The sequence below is a fragment of the Pseudorca crassidens genome, chromosome 8, assembly GCF_039906515.1.
Source record: "Pseudorca crassidens isolate mPseCra1 chromosome 8, mPseCra1.hap1, whole genome shotgun sequence".
NCBI classification, from domain to species: domain Eukaryota; kingdom Metazoa; phylum Chordata; class Mammalia; order Artiodactyla; family Delphinidae; genus Pseudorca; species Pseudorca crassidens.
In genome coordinates, this window is record NC_090303.1 from 21,263,199 (window position 1) to 21,280,651 (window position 17,453).

The 17,453-nt window shown below is 40.7% G+C and overlaps 1 protein-coding gene across 4 annotated transcripts in view; it reads left to right on the top strand.

Annotated features, from left to right (window-relative positions):
• The window catches only part of RELN (reelin), a 521,022-nt gene that overhangs the window by 414,214 nt on the left and 89,355 nt on the right, over window positions 1-17,453 (top strand). For all 4 annotated transcript variants that reach the window (XM_067745999.1, XM_067746000.1, XM_067746001.1 and 1 more), the window contains exons 29-34: window positions 6,235-6,392; window positions 7,603-7,810; window positions 9,432-9,508; window positions 15,016-15,174; window positions 15,361-15,549; window positions 16,086-16,359. In XM_067745999.1, the coding sequence (XP_067602100.1) occupies window positions 6,235-6,392; window positions 7,603-7,810; window positions 9,432-9,508; window positions 15,016-15,174; window positions 15,361-15,549; window positions 16,086-16,359 (1,065 nt within the window). The remainder of the gene's footprint in view (window positions 1-6,234; window positions 6,393-7,602; window positions 7,811-9,431; window positions 9,509-15,015; window positions 15,175-15,360; window positions 15,550-16,085; window positions 16,360-17,453) is intronic.

Genomic DNA, 17,453 nt, shown 5'->3' on the forward strand with positions numbered 1-17,453 from the left:
AAATTAAACATATGACTTTCAGAGTTCATGTGCATTTTGCTATCTTCTCTGCTTCATGAAAACCTCTTTTGAGATGAAGCTTACATCAGTCTGGGTCCTTGAGTGTCTACAATCAACAGACTTTCTTACAACCTATACTGGACATTATAGCATAAGCAAAAAATAAACTTTTGTTGGGTTAAGCCGCTGAGATTAGGGGCTGCGTGTTAGGCTGGCAACCCATCTCATCCTGACTGATACAGTGATAAAAGCTAGAAAATCTATAGGAGTGGCTTACTTCTAATGTTTGTGGAGACCATTCTGTCTATAATCTTTCACCTAGTTGATGATCAAATTTGCATCTAGCTGGATATGCTGCTTGTGTTCATCTGCCTCCCTCAGTACTTAGATGTGCATACCTCCAAAAATTACACCTTAGACTTTGGTACACAGACTTCCCAAATGGGTAAGATGTATGGTCAGGATGTATAAGTTTGTGTGGTAATCTACTAAACTTTGGAACATAATGTTTAAATGCCAGCTGTTCCAAGAAATGGTTTATCAGTCAGTGGATCCAAGTCAACTTATAAGTAATTTTTTTGTCTTTACATGCCAGTGTACTTCGTTATGTATCAAAGAGGAACTCAAATGATTTGATGTGTATGTGGCAGAGTGGATGAGTTGACCTTCTTTAGTGAAATTTAATAATTTGACTTGCATTCTGCTTTAGTTAGGATACAGGCCCAGCTACTATAACAGAGAAACAAATACAAATGCTTAACAAGACTTAAACAAGTTAGAAATCCATTCTTTCTTGCATAATCGTCCACAGGTGAGGACTTCAGAGTTTACAGGGTGTCTCTGCCATTCTGAACACACAACTTCTATCTCTGGATCCAAGGCAGCTATTCCAGACCATGTCATCTCTTAACCAGTGGAAGGCAAAAAGATCAGGAATGCGTAGACGCATTACTTTTTAAAAATCATCTTTATTCCTTTTTCATATTCCTCAGTACAGCCTAGGATAATATTTGTACAGTTACCTATTGCTATGCAACATCCCTCTCCAAAACTTAGTGGCTTAAGACAACAGTGGTTTATTATTTCTCATGGTTTTATGGAATTGGCTGGGTATTTCTTCTGCTGGTCTCTCCTAAGCTTTATAATGTAGCTGCATTCAATTGGTAGATTGACTAGTGTCTGGGATTAGTAGGACTTTTCTCTCTATAGTGGTCTTCATCCCAGTATCCATCCCAGTATTCATAACAGTTTCCACAGTGAGGTGTTTCCCAGAGAACAAAAATAGAAGCTGCAGGACCCTGTCTTCTTTGCCACATCCTAGTGGTCAAAGCAAGTCACAAGGCCAGTCCAGATTCAGAGGGTGAGAAAGCAGACTCCCCTTTTTGATAAGAAGTGCAGGGAAGTCTTGTAGAAGAAGATTTAGTATGATCCATTGGGGGTCATTATTGTAACAACCTACCATATTTTGTCCTAGCCCTAATGACTCACATGTCTCCCCCAGGCAGATGTACTCACTTTCCTCCCAAAACCCCCAAATGCTCATCTCATCACAGCATCAGGTACTAAGTCACTGATTTCATGATTTCTATCAAGTCAGAAAATATGGATATGGCTCCTCTTGACCCATTGACCTATGACCTAAAGGAACAAGTTATCCACCCCACCCATTACCCAACATACAACAGTGAGACAATGACAAGATAAACACAATAGACACCTCAACTCAAAAAGAGAGAAAAGAATGGGAATCACATAGCAACCACTGGCTCATAGGGATTCTGAAAGCTAGCAAGATTGTTGTTACTAGGGTTCCCTCCTCCACGAGCAATGTCCAGGATAAGAAAGTTTTCTTGATTGAGATAATTCTGCTCTCTACGAGTGGCTCCCTAATCTGTTGTTCTTCTCAGCTGTTGGTTCTGCCCTCTAGGCTTCATCCTCTGAGACATCTGTCCATAAGAACATATCTGTGTTTGCAGCTAAATAGCCCTTTCATCCTGCTTTCTGCCCATTTCAAGCTAGGTATGTAAAGTACAGCCCTTGTAATTCTCTCCTCCACCACTGCCTGCCTCTTCCCCATGCTTTTCTGAAACTGTGGCCCAACCACATCTCTTCCAAATAGACAAGTGCAGCATGCCATGAAGCCGGAGTGCATCAAGGGCTGCATATTTGCTGCAATGACTAGGATACCAGGATGCTGGAAGACATCACTGTGAAAGTAGCCAATAGAATCAGGAACCAAGGAACACACCTCTGGTGCAATACTCCAGAGCCAGATAATACGAAGTTGAATCTGAAACTGCAGTTTGTTTGACGCTGAGTGGAAACACCCGGTTGGTAAAGCCACATCTGAGAAATAAAAAAAGGTTGTCCTTAACATCACAAAGTGAGCCAACATTCTGAGGCTCCCAATTTATCAATATTTTCTTGGACCTCAGCTTTTGGAAGAAGAAATCTTGTTCATTAGCATCTGGCTTCGTGGTTCATTTGAATACCGTCCAGCTTGCTGGTGGATGGCATTTGTGATGGAGAGCTCTCTGCTACAGAATAGTAAACATGTTTCTACTTCAACCCAAGTAAATGAGCTGTTGTTGTTTCTTCTGCAATATGTTAAACTCAGATATCTCCAAATGCAGTGTTGGAAAGCTGAGAATTCTAAGTGTGAAAATTGTTAAAGTCTGGACCTATTTTGCCACAAGGCAACATGCTTGTAATAGTTACTAAAACATTGCTCTTTGACGAATATTTCGAAGCTGATTTTCTCAAAGGAGTAGTTTGTGCTCATGTTGAGTCTCTTGGTTCTTGCCTACAGAGGAGAGACACTGGTGGTGGTAAATATGTGCTGGTACATCCCTCCTGACTGTCTCCCCAACCACACAGCATGCCCCTCAGCCTGCTCTAGGCTCCCTGTGCAGAATGCAAAAAGTCGATGTCTCTGGAAAGGGCTAGAAACACCGTTGCTTACTATGCTGCAGAATGTCTCCTCCACCACCACCTATCACAGGACAAGCAGGTGCACATGCACCTTCCTGGTTTGAGAGGCAGATGCAACACCCCTCTGAAGTGTGGTGGTGGAAGGGAGAGGGGTAGAAACTGGTTCTCCTGGTCACTCAGGCATCCTTTGAACAAAGGTGGCAGTTGGGGAAGAGAACAAAGAGAAAGAGTCTTACCTTTTATTTCTTCCTTATCTAGAACATGCAGGGCAAAGGGGAAGTTTTGTTCAATGATATGAATAGTCGAATTGCACTCTGGTTTATTTCTAGTTAAATTACATAAGATTAAATTCTGTCTTTTCCTCAATCATCACGTCCTATAACACCTTCCCAGAGCTTCCTGACTGTCAGGTCAAAGACCTCTAAAACTCATGCTCTCCTGGCTCTATGTCCTTCTTAATGGTGATAGTTATCAGAGTTGCACGTTTACATTTCTTTGTGCAGGGGTTTGATTAAATGTGTCTTCTCATTCGACTGTGGGCATCATAAAGGTAGGAACCATGCAGGAATTCTGCTCCCCATCATGTGCCCAGCCCTGGCACCGCCTGGCATGTTATAGGCACTTGTAAATGCTGGTTGAATGAAGAATAAGGACCAGCAACAGGTGATTAGCTAATTGAAGACACCTCCCTTTCTAAAATGTTTTCCAAAATAAATTCAGTGCTGCTCAGCAAGAAATCATTGTTCTGCATTCTGCTGTGTCTCCTTGAAAAGATATGAATAGCACATGTACACATGTGCACACACACATTCATAATATTAATCATTTTAAAGCTACATCTCCTCTATTTAAAAAAAAAAGATTAACTATGTGGAATCTAGACATGCTATTAGCTAACTTCGGCCTACTTATTTCCTCCCTTCTTCCGACGGTCTATGATTATGTTTTTCTGTAAATTCCTTACTAGTTCTTCCTCTTCTTCAGGCAGCCCTAAGGTTGCTAAATTACTTGTGCTCATTTCCAAGCTTGTGCTCCTAAGAGAACAGAAAAGCAGTAGGCATCAGGAACCAGGCATAACTTGGAGAAATGGAGATAAAGCAAAGCTTGCTTATGTCATGATCAGTGAAATCTTTGTTGCTTTGATTTGTACCTTCCAACTAAAAGCCAACTAACGAAGATGAAAAGAAGGAAAAGGTGCCATCTCTTGCCCTTTCACTCTGAAATATGGGCTTCCAGCTAGGACTCTCAGCTATAATTCACCATGTCCTGGATACCTTATTAATCAAATGATTAGTCATTTTGCTTTTTTAAAACTTTATTTAAATATGGATGCCTTAATACTGAGCTCCTGAAGTCTTTTGCCTTCTCAAGTATCTAACAGCCTACTCTGTTTCTTGGGTCTATAGCAGCCTTAGAATCTACAAACAAGGGTGCCTCATCTCTCTGGCCAGACCAGACCTTGATTATTTTATTTTTATAATGACAACTACAGGACCCCAAGAATCAGAAATGAGTCAAAGGGCTTTACTTACCCTTCACTCCCTATCGAATTACCAAAGCTTCTAGAATTCTACCTACAGTTGGGATTCTTCAACTTTCTGAATGCTTCTGGGGCTCAGTCTGAACTTGCTTCTTCCATGAAACAGAACAGTTGATAGAGAGATGCCCTCATCTTGCCCAGGTGAGAGAGCCTAGGTGAAGAAAAGAAATTATTCTTACCCCTTTTTTCACTTTCCATGTGGCGGAAATCATAGATCCATGTTTCTCTGGGTTCTATTTATATTATAGAAACGTAAAAGAAAAGGCAAGTATGACTTCTAATTAAAGAAGACTTCTATCAGGGAATTGGTATGTTTTCCTCTTTTATCATAGATATGCAGCTTATCTTCTGGAAGGGGCATAGAGGGCTTACCATTTTCTTATGAGCAATTGGCAAAAGATGCTGTTCATCAATTCCATTTATTTCCTTTGAAAGGAAAAATATCTTCACAGGCTAAATAATGTTACAACTTTATTGGGAGGAATTTTCCCAAAGCCCATGAGTTTTTTCTTTTCCTTTCTGTTTTTGCTCTGTTTTTCTAATCTTCAATTCAATTGTCTTTTTGCCTTAAAAAATAAGACCAATATATTTTGAATTATTTCCAAAGTAAATAAAAGATGTGTTCACCTTCCTCTTGACACAATGAAGAATGTGTTAAGACTTGCATTAGTTAAAACCTAGAAAACAACATCGTTAGTTACATTTGCAAATTTGCTAAAAGTAGGTAACTTAAAATAATGAAAAAAAGCCAGGGTTATGATTCAGTGTTGCCAAATTACCAAAGCTATTTGAAGAGCCAGAAGGAAATGCATTCTGATACTGCTGTATTATTTTCACAATAATAGAGGGGAAAAGGAACCTTTGTCTACAGTTATCTTTGACAATCTTCATTAATCTTTAAGATTTTTTATTCTTGTTTACTAAGAAACTGAATTCACTCAAAAGTCTATAAATATTGGCAGCAGAATTAACTGGTATCCAGATAACCTAATCCATCTTCCCTCTTTAATGTCAGTAGAACTGAGAAGGAAGAGGTGTTTTCTTGGTATGAAATTACAGATGTGTGTAGATTTCCATATATTTGAAAAGAAAAGAGATGTGTTGAAGGGATTGGAAAGGTTAGAAAGCAACTGGGACAAGTTTTAGTTTGGCAACCTCACAACTGTTGTGGGGAAAATAGGACTGGGCAGTAGCCCAGGCCACTGGTGTTCCAGGGTTTTGAAGCACTGGGACCAGGTCCCTCTTTTGTTTGTTGGCAGTTACCAGTGTTCATTGGCAGCCCAGCTGGTTGCTAAGAGTTTATAGAATGAGCATCTTGGAGATTTGAAGGTAAGAAGAAGAGGCAACAGGTGGGAATAGAGCTGTCAGTACGAACTGGACTCTGTCCTCCCGGAATCATGAGAATGGCAAATAGCCAGAGTCCTCTCATTTGTCCTAACAAAGACCATTCTGTTTGATGGTTTCAAAGATTCCCAAATAGCCTCTTAAAATGTACAAGCAAAAACCTATATAATATGTTTCTGGCCATCAGAATCTTCTTTATCTGATTTTCCTGATATTGAAATATTTATGCTGAAGAAAAAAATCAAGAAGTTTTGAGAAAGATCTGAGAAACACCGTATGAAGGTGAAGTGACCAATCAAGTGAATGTGACTTCCAAATAAATATTAAATCTCTCTTGAGTTTTTCTGAAACGTTCTGTATTTCAGTGCTTTGCTATGAGATACTGGTACAAGAAACACCTGTGCTGTTTTTCCCAACAGTAAGACCAGATTCCGATGGATCCAAGAGAGCAGCTCACAGAAGAATGTGCCTCCCTTTGGTTTGGATGGCGTGTACATATCAGAGCCTTGTCCCAGTTACTGCAGTGGCCATGGGGACTGCGTTTCAGGGGTGTGTTTCTGCGACCTGGGGTATACCGGTAAGGCTGCAGACATGTCTGATGATTTGTTTGTAAAATATTCGTCTCTAGTTACTATATTTCATGTCACTTCTTCCAAGGAAATAGATTCTGAGTTTATTCTTCTTTAAGTCCTAATTGTAGGAATTTGTAACCCAGGCAAATGAGGTGCTGAGATATTTTGTAGTTTTGAACTGCCTAAGAAGGAAACGCATGACAACACAAATTTCATTCCTAAAGTATATTTATTATTAATAGTAAAAATAATTAACATCGCTTGAGTCCGTACTTCATGCCAGACACTATAGTAGGTGTTTTTATTTCACCTCATTTAATTCTAGCAATAAATAACCCTATAGTGTAGTACTGTTATTGTCCCTGTTTACACTTGAGGAAACTGAGACACAGAGAGGTATAGTAACTCTCCCAAGGTCACAAAGCTAGGAGCTGCTGGAGCTGGGCTTCAAACCCTGGCAGCCGAGCTCTTAACCACTTGGCTGCCTGTGCTTTTTACATTGCTTTTATACAAAATGTAATTGTATACATTTAAAGTAAAAATCAACTTATGAAATGATAAACCCAAGACTGCCAAAAGAGAACTTTACAAGAGAAGTATTTTCTGACCACAGTCACCCTTGGATGTTGCTACAAGCAAAATAAAAAGGAAGCTGAGATTAAACAGTAAAATTGGAGAAAATATTATAAGCTCCGAAATCTTTTTATAGAATTTTTCCTGGAGGGAACTTCAAAGGATCCTTCCCAGCTTTTCAGTGCTCTGCCCTTCATCTGGTGCGTGACCAAAGACAAACATATGTTGTTGCAGGCCTTCTGTAGAGAGTGCTGTCACTCGTGGTTTCAGGGTGTTTCTTTTAAATCTGGGATTAACTCCCCTTATTGATCCACTAATACAAAGAACAAATGAACCAATTTTGTTGTGGACAAAATCTATTTCTCAGTTTACACAAATCCTCTGAGTAACAAGAATCATGGAAATGTGTGGTTCCTGATGTCTCTCTGTTTAAAAATTTAAAATTATAGGAGCAGAATAGTGTTTTTGATGTTAGAAGTGATGGCTGTATTTCAGACAGATGATTGGGAGATTCAGATTTTGATGTGGTTTCTTTCCCCTAACACCTGTGGCAATGCTTCTTTTGCCCATGCACTGAATGTAACTTCCAATGTCTCATGATTTTAACAAAACCTCTCTCCTGTGTATTTCTTTTCTCGGAAGCCACACAAGGAACCTGTGTGTCTGTTGTCCCTAACCACAGTGAGATGTTCGATAGGTTTGAGGGGAAGCTCAGTCCGTTGTGGTACAAGATAACCGGAGGCCAGATTGGAACGGGCTGTGGAACACTTAACGATGGCAAGTCTCTGTACTTCAGTGGCCCCGGAAAAAGGGAAGCAAGGACCATCCCTCTGGACACCAGGAATATCAGGTGAATAGTTAATTGGTATACTTCTCCATGAACATAGTACTTACCGTGCCATGTGTTCTAACCTACAACACTCTGTTCTGTTATTGAGGGTTTACATAGTAATGTTTCTCTATATAGATTCTGATATATAAAAATAAAGCATAACTTTATAATAAAATAGGCAGTTTCTGCAAAACTTATACTCCAATTCATTAATCAGCGTACAGTCATCACCAAGGCCTGTGTGTCTAATATATGTCAGCTTGGTTTTCTAAAGTTCTGTGTCATTATGAAAACTATTTGGTATTAATTTTAATATATGCCAGGAGAAACAAAGAATTTTTTTCAACTTTAAATTCTGTGTCCAAAAATGTCATGACCCCCATTTATCTAAGTTTATTTGTATTCACTTATTGAAAACTGTTCCAGAAATTTAAAATACCTACACTGACACCTACTGGTAAAATAAATAAATGCTTAGTTTTAAGGGCAAATGAAATAGTAGCACACCTAAAATAAAACTGTGCGTTTTTATTTTTAGTCAAACTATTTTAGAATTGGAAGAAAGGAAACCAAAGAAATGTTTGAAACTTTTAGACCTTCTTCTCACTAAAATCTGGGGTTCTGTGTCATAGTTTTTCTGCCTTCGATCTCTTTCCCTTCCTTCTGAGTCCTTGTCACAGAGGTGTGCCTGCCATGTAGGTTGGTTTACTGTGGGCTGAGGCATGGTTTACATCACACTGAGTGAGTGTCAGTTGTGAAAAATTAAACCATCTGAGTCTAAATCAGTAATACAGGTAACTATCTGGCCCTAAACAAATACAGCATTCAACTTTTTTTTTTTTTTTTAACAATTTTTGTTGTTGTTGTTGGCTGCATTGGGTCTTCGTTGCTGTGTGCGGGCTTTCTCTAGTTGTGGCGAGCAGGGGCTACTCTTCGTTGCAGTGCGCGGGCTTCTCACTGTGGTGGCTTCTCTTGTTGCGGAACACGGGCTGTATGCACACGGGCTTCAGTAGTAGCAGCACGCAGGCTCAGTAGTTGTGGCACGTGGGCCCTAGAGCACGCGGGCTTCAGTAGTTGTGGCACGCGGGCTCAGTACTTGTGCCTCGCGGGCTGTAGAGCGCAGGCTCAGTAGTTGTGGCGCACAGACTTAGTTGTTCCGCAGCATGTGGGATCTTCCTGGACCAGGGATTGAACCCGTGTCCCCTGCATTGGCAGGCAGATTCTTAACCACTGCACCACCAGGGAGGTCCCAGCATTCAACTTTTTAATGTTAGATTTTTCCTCCTGAGTTTCCAAGGATAGTATCATCTCAATTTAAAGGAATTCCCATTTCAGTGATTTCATTAAATCATATCAGACTGTCACAATGAAGTGGAATTAAACTGTTTCCTTTTGTTTCAGTAATTATTCCAGAATAAAATTAATGGTCATATTAATTAACTTTTTCAAATGGTTACAGAATTAACTTACTATATAATCTTTGTAGTTTCTGTTTGTCATATGCCCTTCGAATTTAAAAGTAGTACCTAAGAATTATAGGAGTTTTACTTTTTAATGTGTCAAAATACAAAGGGCTAAATCTCTTCTGAGCTCATCTATTTGTAAGTAAACTGAAGTGTTTTGGGATTTTTTCCCCCAGACTCGTTCAGTTTTATATACAAATTGGAAGCAAAACTTCAGGAATTACCTGCATCAAACCACGAGCTAGAAATGAAGGTAAGCTGCTATATTTCCATAGAAATTACAGTTACTACTAGCAAATTAGTTCTTTCTCCTCCCAAAGTTTGGCCGGGATTTTGTAAACTGATACACTACCTTAGATCATTCCTTCTCTTCTCTCCTCTATCAGTGAGTGGGTAACTACATAGAGCCTTGGTCTCTAAGATTCCTCATCCAGATCCTTAAGCCTGTAAACAGGGAAACCTGTTCCTTTATAACTTTACACGGGAGGAAACGAAATTGCAGAGACTCTTACATTCAGCACGGTTTAGGTCTAGGAACTTGTTTGCATAGGGTATTGCTGAATGCGGATCATACTCTGCTTCCCGCCCGTAAGCATCCTGAGGGTACTAGAATCCTTTGGTGGAAGGAGCAGTTCTTGTAGTAATAAACATGAACTTTTACTGAGTACCTACTATATGCAAGGCACTGTACCAAGTGTTTTATCTGTTAATGCATTTAATCCTCCCCATACCTCTTTGCCATAGGTACTATTATTTGTCCTATTTTACACATGTAGAAGCTGAGGCACAGAGAGGTCAAGTAACTTACCCAAGATCATTCAGTCAGTAAGTAGATAAGCGGGGAGTCAAACCACTCATGCTGGCTCTAGAGCCTATGCCTTAACCACCATGCACACTGCCTCTCTCCTTGCCCAGAACTCTCCTCTCTCTAGGCATCCATACCATCTTCTGCCTCCATGATTCAGTGCTGAAAGAAATTCATAAGGCTTGAAACATACATAGATGGCCTTCAGTTGCTCTACAGATATGACGGATTCCTTAAGGGACCCCGCATATGAGTTGGTTCCTGGTACAAAATCCATGAGCTTCTCAGATAGGTTTTCCTCCAAACATTGACCTCGTAAATAGTATATGAAGAATTTTGCAGCTTCTAAGTTTGTTATTCTCTCAGGCATGACTATGTAAAACATATTGGCTTAAACACTATAGTACCTGTTAGTCAATAGAGCTACCAATAGCTCTGTTCATCAATTCTAAATGTCCTTGGCCATATCATCACTGAAAGCTTCCATGACTTTTTCTAAGTATCTCAGTACTTTTAGTCTAGTAATTATCCAGATAATCTGTTTACTGAAGCAGCAGTCTAGAAACTTATATAGACTATTTTGCATTTCCTAATCTCTTGACAAACATTTATTAAGAATCTGCTCTAAGCTAGACACAGTTCTAGGTGGCACCGATACAGTGTCACTGAAAGACGGATGCATCAGTCATGATGAGCTAGGTTATGCTGCAATAACAAACAACCCTCTAAATCTCTGTGGGTTAAAACAAAAAGGATTTGTCCTTTGTGCTGCATTTTCCTCATGGGTCATCTGAGGTCCTCATTCCAGCACCCAGGATAATGAAACAGCTGCTGGGGAGCTTCTGGATGTTGCCAGCCACGTGGCAGAAGGAAAGAGAGTGTGTGGTAAAGGGGACAAGACATGCAGACTACCACATGCCAGGATGGGAAGAACTAGTGGGGCAATGATGAGCATAGCAGACAGAAGCCCTGCCCTTAAGGGAACTTACCTTCTAGTAAGAGGAGTCAGAAAATCAACGGTAACGAAAAGAAATAAGCAAGATGTTAGATTGATGGGCTAGACAGAAATAAATAAGCTGATGAGATGGAAAGTAAACTTATGCAGGGGCAGATGCAGATTTCGATAGAATGGTCTGGGAGGGCCCTCACTGAGGAAGTGACATTTAAATTGAAATCTAAAAGGTGAAAAGGAGCCAGCACAGGAGGAGCTCAGGAGAGGTTTTCCAGTCAGAAGAAACAGCAAAGGCCACGAGGTGGAAAAGAATTGTGGTATTGGAGGAACAGAAAGAAAGCCAGGTGGCCTGGGGCATGTGAAGGTCGAGGAGTGCTTGGGGGCGAGGGGCAGGGGCCCAGTCAGGCAGGACCTTGCTGGTCAGTGGTAGGGAGGTGGGGTCGGAATCCACTGTCGTCAGGGAAACCAATTGGAGGCTTTTAGGTCAGGTAGTGACGTAACCTGATTTAAGTTTTTACAGGATCACCCTGCGGAAACAATATGTAGTTCAAAGCAAAGGAGTATTTCTAGAGCACATTCTCCGCCCACACAGACACAGGAGCTTTGAGGGATGCAAAGGTAGATGGGGTCCTGTCCCAGGACATTGCTAGCTGATTGGAGAGGTAGAGCACTTTAATGTTGTCCTTGACCCTTGTAATAAAATTATTATTTAAAAATAGTTTGTGGTTGGCACAGTGTAGCAACTGTGTGCATGTGCATATGTGCATGACTCTTCTGAAAATTACAAATCCGTACCCCTATTTGTATATGAGAAAAAAAGACCAACTCTGGCCAGAGTACAGTGGGAAGCATGCACTTACTGACCTGAAGTTCTGCTCTATACTTAACCTCTGATTACAAATGCTCGTCTGCCCTGTTGGGCTTATTCCCCTAGGATTCCTTTAAGAACACAACTTTTTCTGGACGACTCTGAACCATTTTCTTGAACTCACTGCTGCCTGTGTAATTTACATCCCACAGGCATTTCTCAGTCTTTTATTGAAAAGTGGTTGTTAAAATGTAAATCTGCCTAAATCCTTGAACAAATCTCTTCTAGTGATGAAAGTCACAATTTTTTACATACTCAAGCTGAAGCCTCAATTTACATATTTGGAATTAAAATCAAAATTAGGCTATCTTCAATAAGACTGGGAAGATTGTAGATGAAATTGTAATTTAAAAAGGGAAATGTTTTATGTTCCTTAAACACTCAGTAGATGAGCTAAGATGGCTTGGTGTATTCAGATGGACAGTGTTTAGATGACACAGCTGAAGAGGCTCAGCGATTGATATAAAATATGGATATTGCTGTTTCCCTGTCTTGCATTTCTCCATTCCTTCATACTTATCTGCAAGGCACTTCGTTGTCCTGCAGAATTGGGGCCCTCATCTCTGTAGATCTTGTGGCTGCCTGAAGGTATAAGTGACACTCCTGAAAAAGTTAATGAGGAGAAAGGCAGCAAGAAGAAACCAAATGGAGTATGGACCTCTTGAGCTGTGTTTCTCATATTCCTGTGTACATCTGAATCCTTTAGGAGGCTTTCAAATGCAGATTCTGATTCAGTAGGACTTGGGTGGTATGCTGCGTAACAAATCATTCCAAAACTGAGTGGCCTAAAGCAACATCTGTTATCTTCTAGCTTCTGTGAGTCAGGAATTCAAGAACAGCTTTGCTGGGTGGATCTGGCTCCAGACCTCTCATGAGGCTGCATGCAAGATAAAAGCCAAGACGGTGCAGTCATCTAAAGACTCAACCAGGGCTGGAGGATCTCTTTCCAAGATGCTCACTTACATGGCTATTGGCAAGAGGCCTGTTTCTTTCAGTGGACCTAGCCATAGGCTGCTTGAGTGTCCTTACTACCTGTCAGCTGACTTTCTTCAGAGAAAGACAACCATGAGAGAGCAGGGAAGAAAGTGCAAGCGCCTTTTATGGCGTACTCTCAGAAGTCACACATTGTCGCTTCTACGATATTCTATTAGAAGCAAGTTACTGAGTCCAGCCACACTCAAAAAGACAATTAAGCTTCACTTTTGATGGGAGGAGTGTCAAAGAATTTGTGGACATGTAAAAACACCACAGGTAGAGCCAGTTCCCAGGTGATGCAAGCACTGGTCCTTGGACCATACTTTGAGTAGAAGGTGCTAAAGGACCACCAGTGAGATTTTAGTCTTGTGACGCTTCATTTCTTCGTACTGTATCTGTTTTCTAAATAGGTCACCCAGATAACTATCTAAATTATTCATTTTCTCTCCCTCTCTCTCTCTCCCCTATGTTATTAAATATAAACCATATCAAACAAATTAATATCTACAAGAAAAACTATATTTTGAGAAAACATCGAGGGTTGGAGACTGGAGTTTTCTCAGATGCTCCTCACCTTGACTAGAATCAAAATGAGAAAGAGCCTAGCTTCAGTGTTCTTCATGAACTTTGGTGTGGTTCTCTCCCTTCTCCAGCACATGGGTCTCACCTCCACCCACTGAAGCTCCAACTGCGCATGTCTACACGCATACACAGCATACTGTCTCCCCAGAGAGTTCCTATTCTTTGAGCTGTTTTTATCCTCTCGTCAAACACGATGATTTCTTGTATTTTAAATATGGTAGGATTAATTCTCCTGAGATTTCCAATTTTTTTGCATCTTAGTCATTATTATTTCTGGCATCACCCCTTGTCAGATGTGGTGACAGTAATTCCATGTAACATCAATTAACCTTAAAAGGCTTTCTTTTAGTTCTATATTTTATCATATTATTTCTTGAAACTTAATTTTAGTAAACTCTTTGCTGTGCAACATGACAGAGGGATTGAGATGTTCTGGTTAGTCAATAATGAGGAAACTAAAAAGTTATTGTAAGAACCATGAATTATTGCAATTACAAAAAGATTAGAGCATAATAAAATTAATATAACAAATGCAACTTTACTGAACATAATTTCTGTGAATACTCAGAAAGCACTTCAATATCCCCAGTCATAATTATGAATATGCAGTGCCAGTCTTAGGAACAGTTATAGAATAGCAATCAGATAGATGCCAAGAAAGCCCTCTGCCCCCCCCCACATCAAGTAAAATATATTTTTTTATTAATTGCTAATGATCATATATATATCCTGTTGATTCCTACCATTTCATCATTAGCAACTTTTTCCTTTGCATTCAACATTACCCTTTCCCTGTGTCCTCTTTTAAAAGAAAATTTTTTCTGGGATAGGTAGCAGGAATAGCACACGAAGTATCTTAAACTTTAACATGCATTTCCCTAAATCACACCTGGTGACAGGCAGAGGGAGGTGGGGTAGAAGGGATAAGTGAAGGGGAAAGGTGACACAGAGAAAGAAAGGTAGAACTAGAAAGGTAGAAAGGTAGAGAAAGAAAGGTAGAACCATCGGATGGGAGTGAGTTCTTCTGCTTTGCTATTTAATAATTTGTCTTTATTCAGTCTTCAGTGACCAAGGTCTGACAAAGTGTGAAGTGCCAGTAAAAATTCTGTTCTGCTTAACAGACCTTCACGTTGGGCTGTGCTTCCTATCTGGTACACTGGTGGCACAGAGCACTTCTTGGTTTTGTACTGGGAGATTGAGATGTTTTTTCTGAGTATATAATAATGATATGAGACTTTGTAAAGTTCAGGACAGAATCTAAAATTCAAATACGTAATCTGGAGTGGATTTTTATGTCCCCCTTACCAACCTACTCATCACCCATACAAAGCTGAGTGGTCTTTAAAAAGAGCTTATGTATTTTTTTCCCCCCACTTCCTAGGAGTCAGTGCATTAGAAACTGTCAAGAAATTGATGAGCCTTCAGGTCTATGAATTCATTCCTTGGAAGTTAGATGAATGTGCCCTCATCCTATGAGATGCAATCCTGCAGTCTTGCCATTTCAAATAATACTGTCCCTTGCCTTTTTTGCCTCTAGGAGAGCTGTCTAAGTAACTGGATTTATGTCTTTTAACTCAGGGCTTGTTGTTCAATATTCAAATGACAATGGGATACTCTGGCATTTGCTTCGAGAGTTGGACTTCATGTCATTTCTGGAACCACAGATCATTTCCATCGACCTTCCACGAGAGGCAAAGACACCTGCAACAGCTTTCCGATGGTGGCAACCCCAACATGGCAAGTTACTGCTCACCCCAAGTTTCCTGGTAGCGTTTAGATCATCCAGTTAAAGCCACGTTGTGCTGTGTGTTTCTTAATTTGCTGTCGATTTCTAGATAATTTGATTTAAAGCCACAGTCATAAAGATATTCCTATTGCTATATAATGAACCTTCTCTGACTGCCTTTATTCATCTGATTTCAGGGAAGCACTCAGCCCAGTGGGCCTTGGATGACGTCCTTATAGGAATGAACGACAGCTCGCAAACTGGGTTTCAAGACAAATTCGATGGCTCTTTAGATCTGCAAGCCAACTGGTATCGAATCCAAGGAGGTCAAGTCAATACTGACTGTCTCTCTATGGATACTGCTCTGATATTCACTGAAAACATAGGTATACGTTTTCACCAGATAAAGGGAGAATATTTCATTAACTGGAGGATTAAATTAACTAAAACCCAAAAGCAGATTCTCTAATGCAAAACTGTGTGCATAACTGCCTGCACTGAGGGGGGCTCTTGGAAGTAAAGACCTGTGTTGTCCTTTAATGTAACTTGGTGAGCCCAATAACAGTTTGTGCAGGAACTGTCTTTCATGGCATGCATAATATGACTAAGGTTTCTTAAAAGTGGGGCAAAAGTACCTATCTGAAAACATTCCCATGTTTCATAATTTGCAGTATTACAATTTGCAGACTCTCTATTAGCCTGTCTCAAGATGGTAAAGCTTTTCAAGTTAGAAGCCTTCCATATTTCTGAGTCTATGCTAACTAGATAAAAATAGTCAACGTGAGATGAAAAGCCAAAGCACGTGTGAGACACTATAGATAAGACATGAGTTTTGTTTGCCACTGAAAGCATGATGAGCAGAAACACCAAATAAGAAAAGAGCACAATTATGTGCTTCCATTAAACTTTTCCTTTTTTGTAGGAAAACCTCGTTATGCTGAGACCTGGGACTTTCATGTGTCAGCATCGACTTTCTTGCAGTTTGAAATGAGCATGGGCTGTAGCAAGCCCTTTAGCGACTCCCACGGTGTACAGCTCCAGTATTCTCTGAACAATGGCAGGGACTGGCATCTTGTCACCGAAGAGTGTGTTCCTCCAACCATTGGCTGTCTGCACTACACAGAAAGTTCAGTTTACACCTCCGAGAGATTCCAGAATTGGAAGCGGATCACTGTCTACCTTCCACTCTCCACCATGTGAGAATTGTCATTTGGCTACATGTCAGAACTTCGGGTTTCTATCACCTAACTGGAAAATAATTATGATGCCACTTGGCAATTCTATTACTCTCATGATAATCATGCATGGAGTATACCGGGGGGAAAGAAAAGTTCAAGGTGCTTGGGTAACAATTTTTAAATGTGCTTAAGAGTTCCGAGAGTTTTCCAAGGCTGAACTTTTCTGTTCTTCAGCAAGGTGAAGGCTGCCCACCAGATTCAGTTTTTAAACTGTTGTAAAAACAAATATCTACCCAATAACCAGACTGATACTTATCCACATCAAGCAGTTTGTGAAATCATCACATGTGGAAGAGTATCCTTAGTTGTTTGGGTTTTTTTGTTTTTGTTTTTGTTTTTTTTGCCGTACGCGGGCCTCTCACTGTTGCGGCCTCTCCCATTGCGGAGCACAGGCTCCGGACGCACGGGCTCAGCGGCCGTGGCTCACGGGCCCAGCCGCTCCGCGGCATGTGGGATCTTCCCGGACCGGGGCACAAACCCGTGTCCCCTGCATCGGCAGGCGGACTCTCAACCACTGTGCCACCAGGGAAGCCCCTGTTTGGGTTTTTTTTAATCTCAGTACCGGAATAAGAGTAAAAGGTTCGTTCTTTGGGGATGCTCATATCCTTTTACATCTTTCTTCCCCTCCACAGTATTTCAGATCACATTCAGGTGTTATATTAGGGCTTACAGCAGGCTCCCACTTTTGTGGTTTAGGCATTTGCATAATTTGGGGATCTTTCTAGGAACCAATGTGTACTATGGTGGGTGGTAGAGATTGTACCCTCCTGGGGCTGCTCCCCGCACATCCCTGTATCTCCCTTCCACTGCTCTGCTCTGAATTGTAGGCAAATTGTCCTCTGTAAGCTGCATTTGCCAGCTGCATGTGTTTGCTGGCTTCCTGATAGATTTAGAGAGTAGCAGATACTGGCAAGAAATTGGAGGGTGGAAATAAAGTTAAGCCAGGGTGTTCCTTCCCCTCCCTTTCTATCTCAAGTGCATCTTGGCCAACTTCAGCAGCTCTAGCTTCCCCGAGATGTCCTTCCATGTGACACTGGCCCCTGGGCACTAAC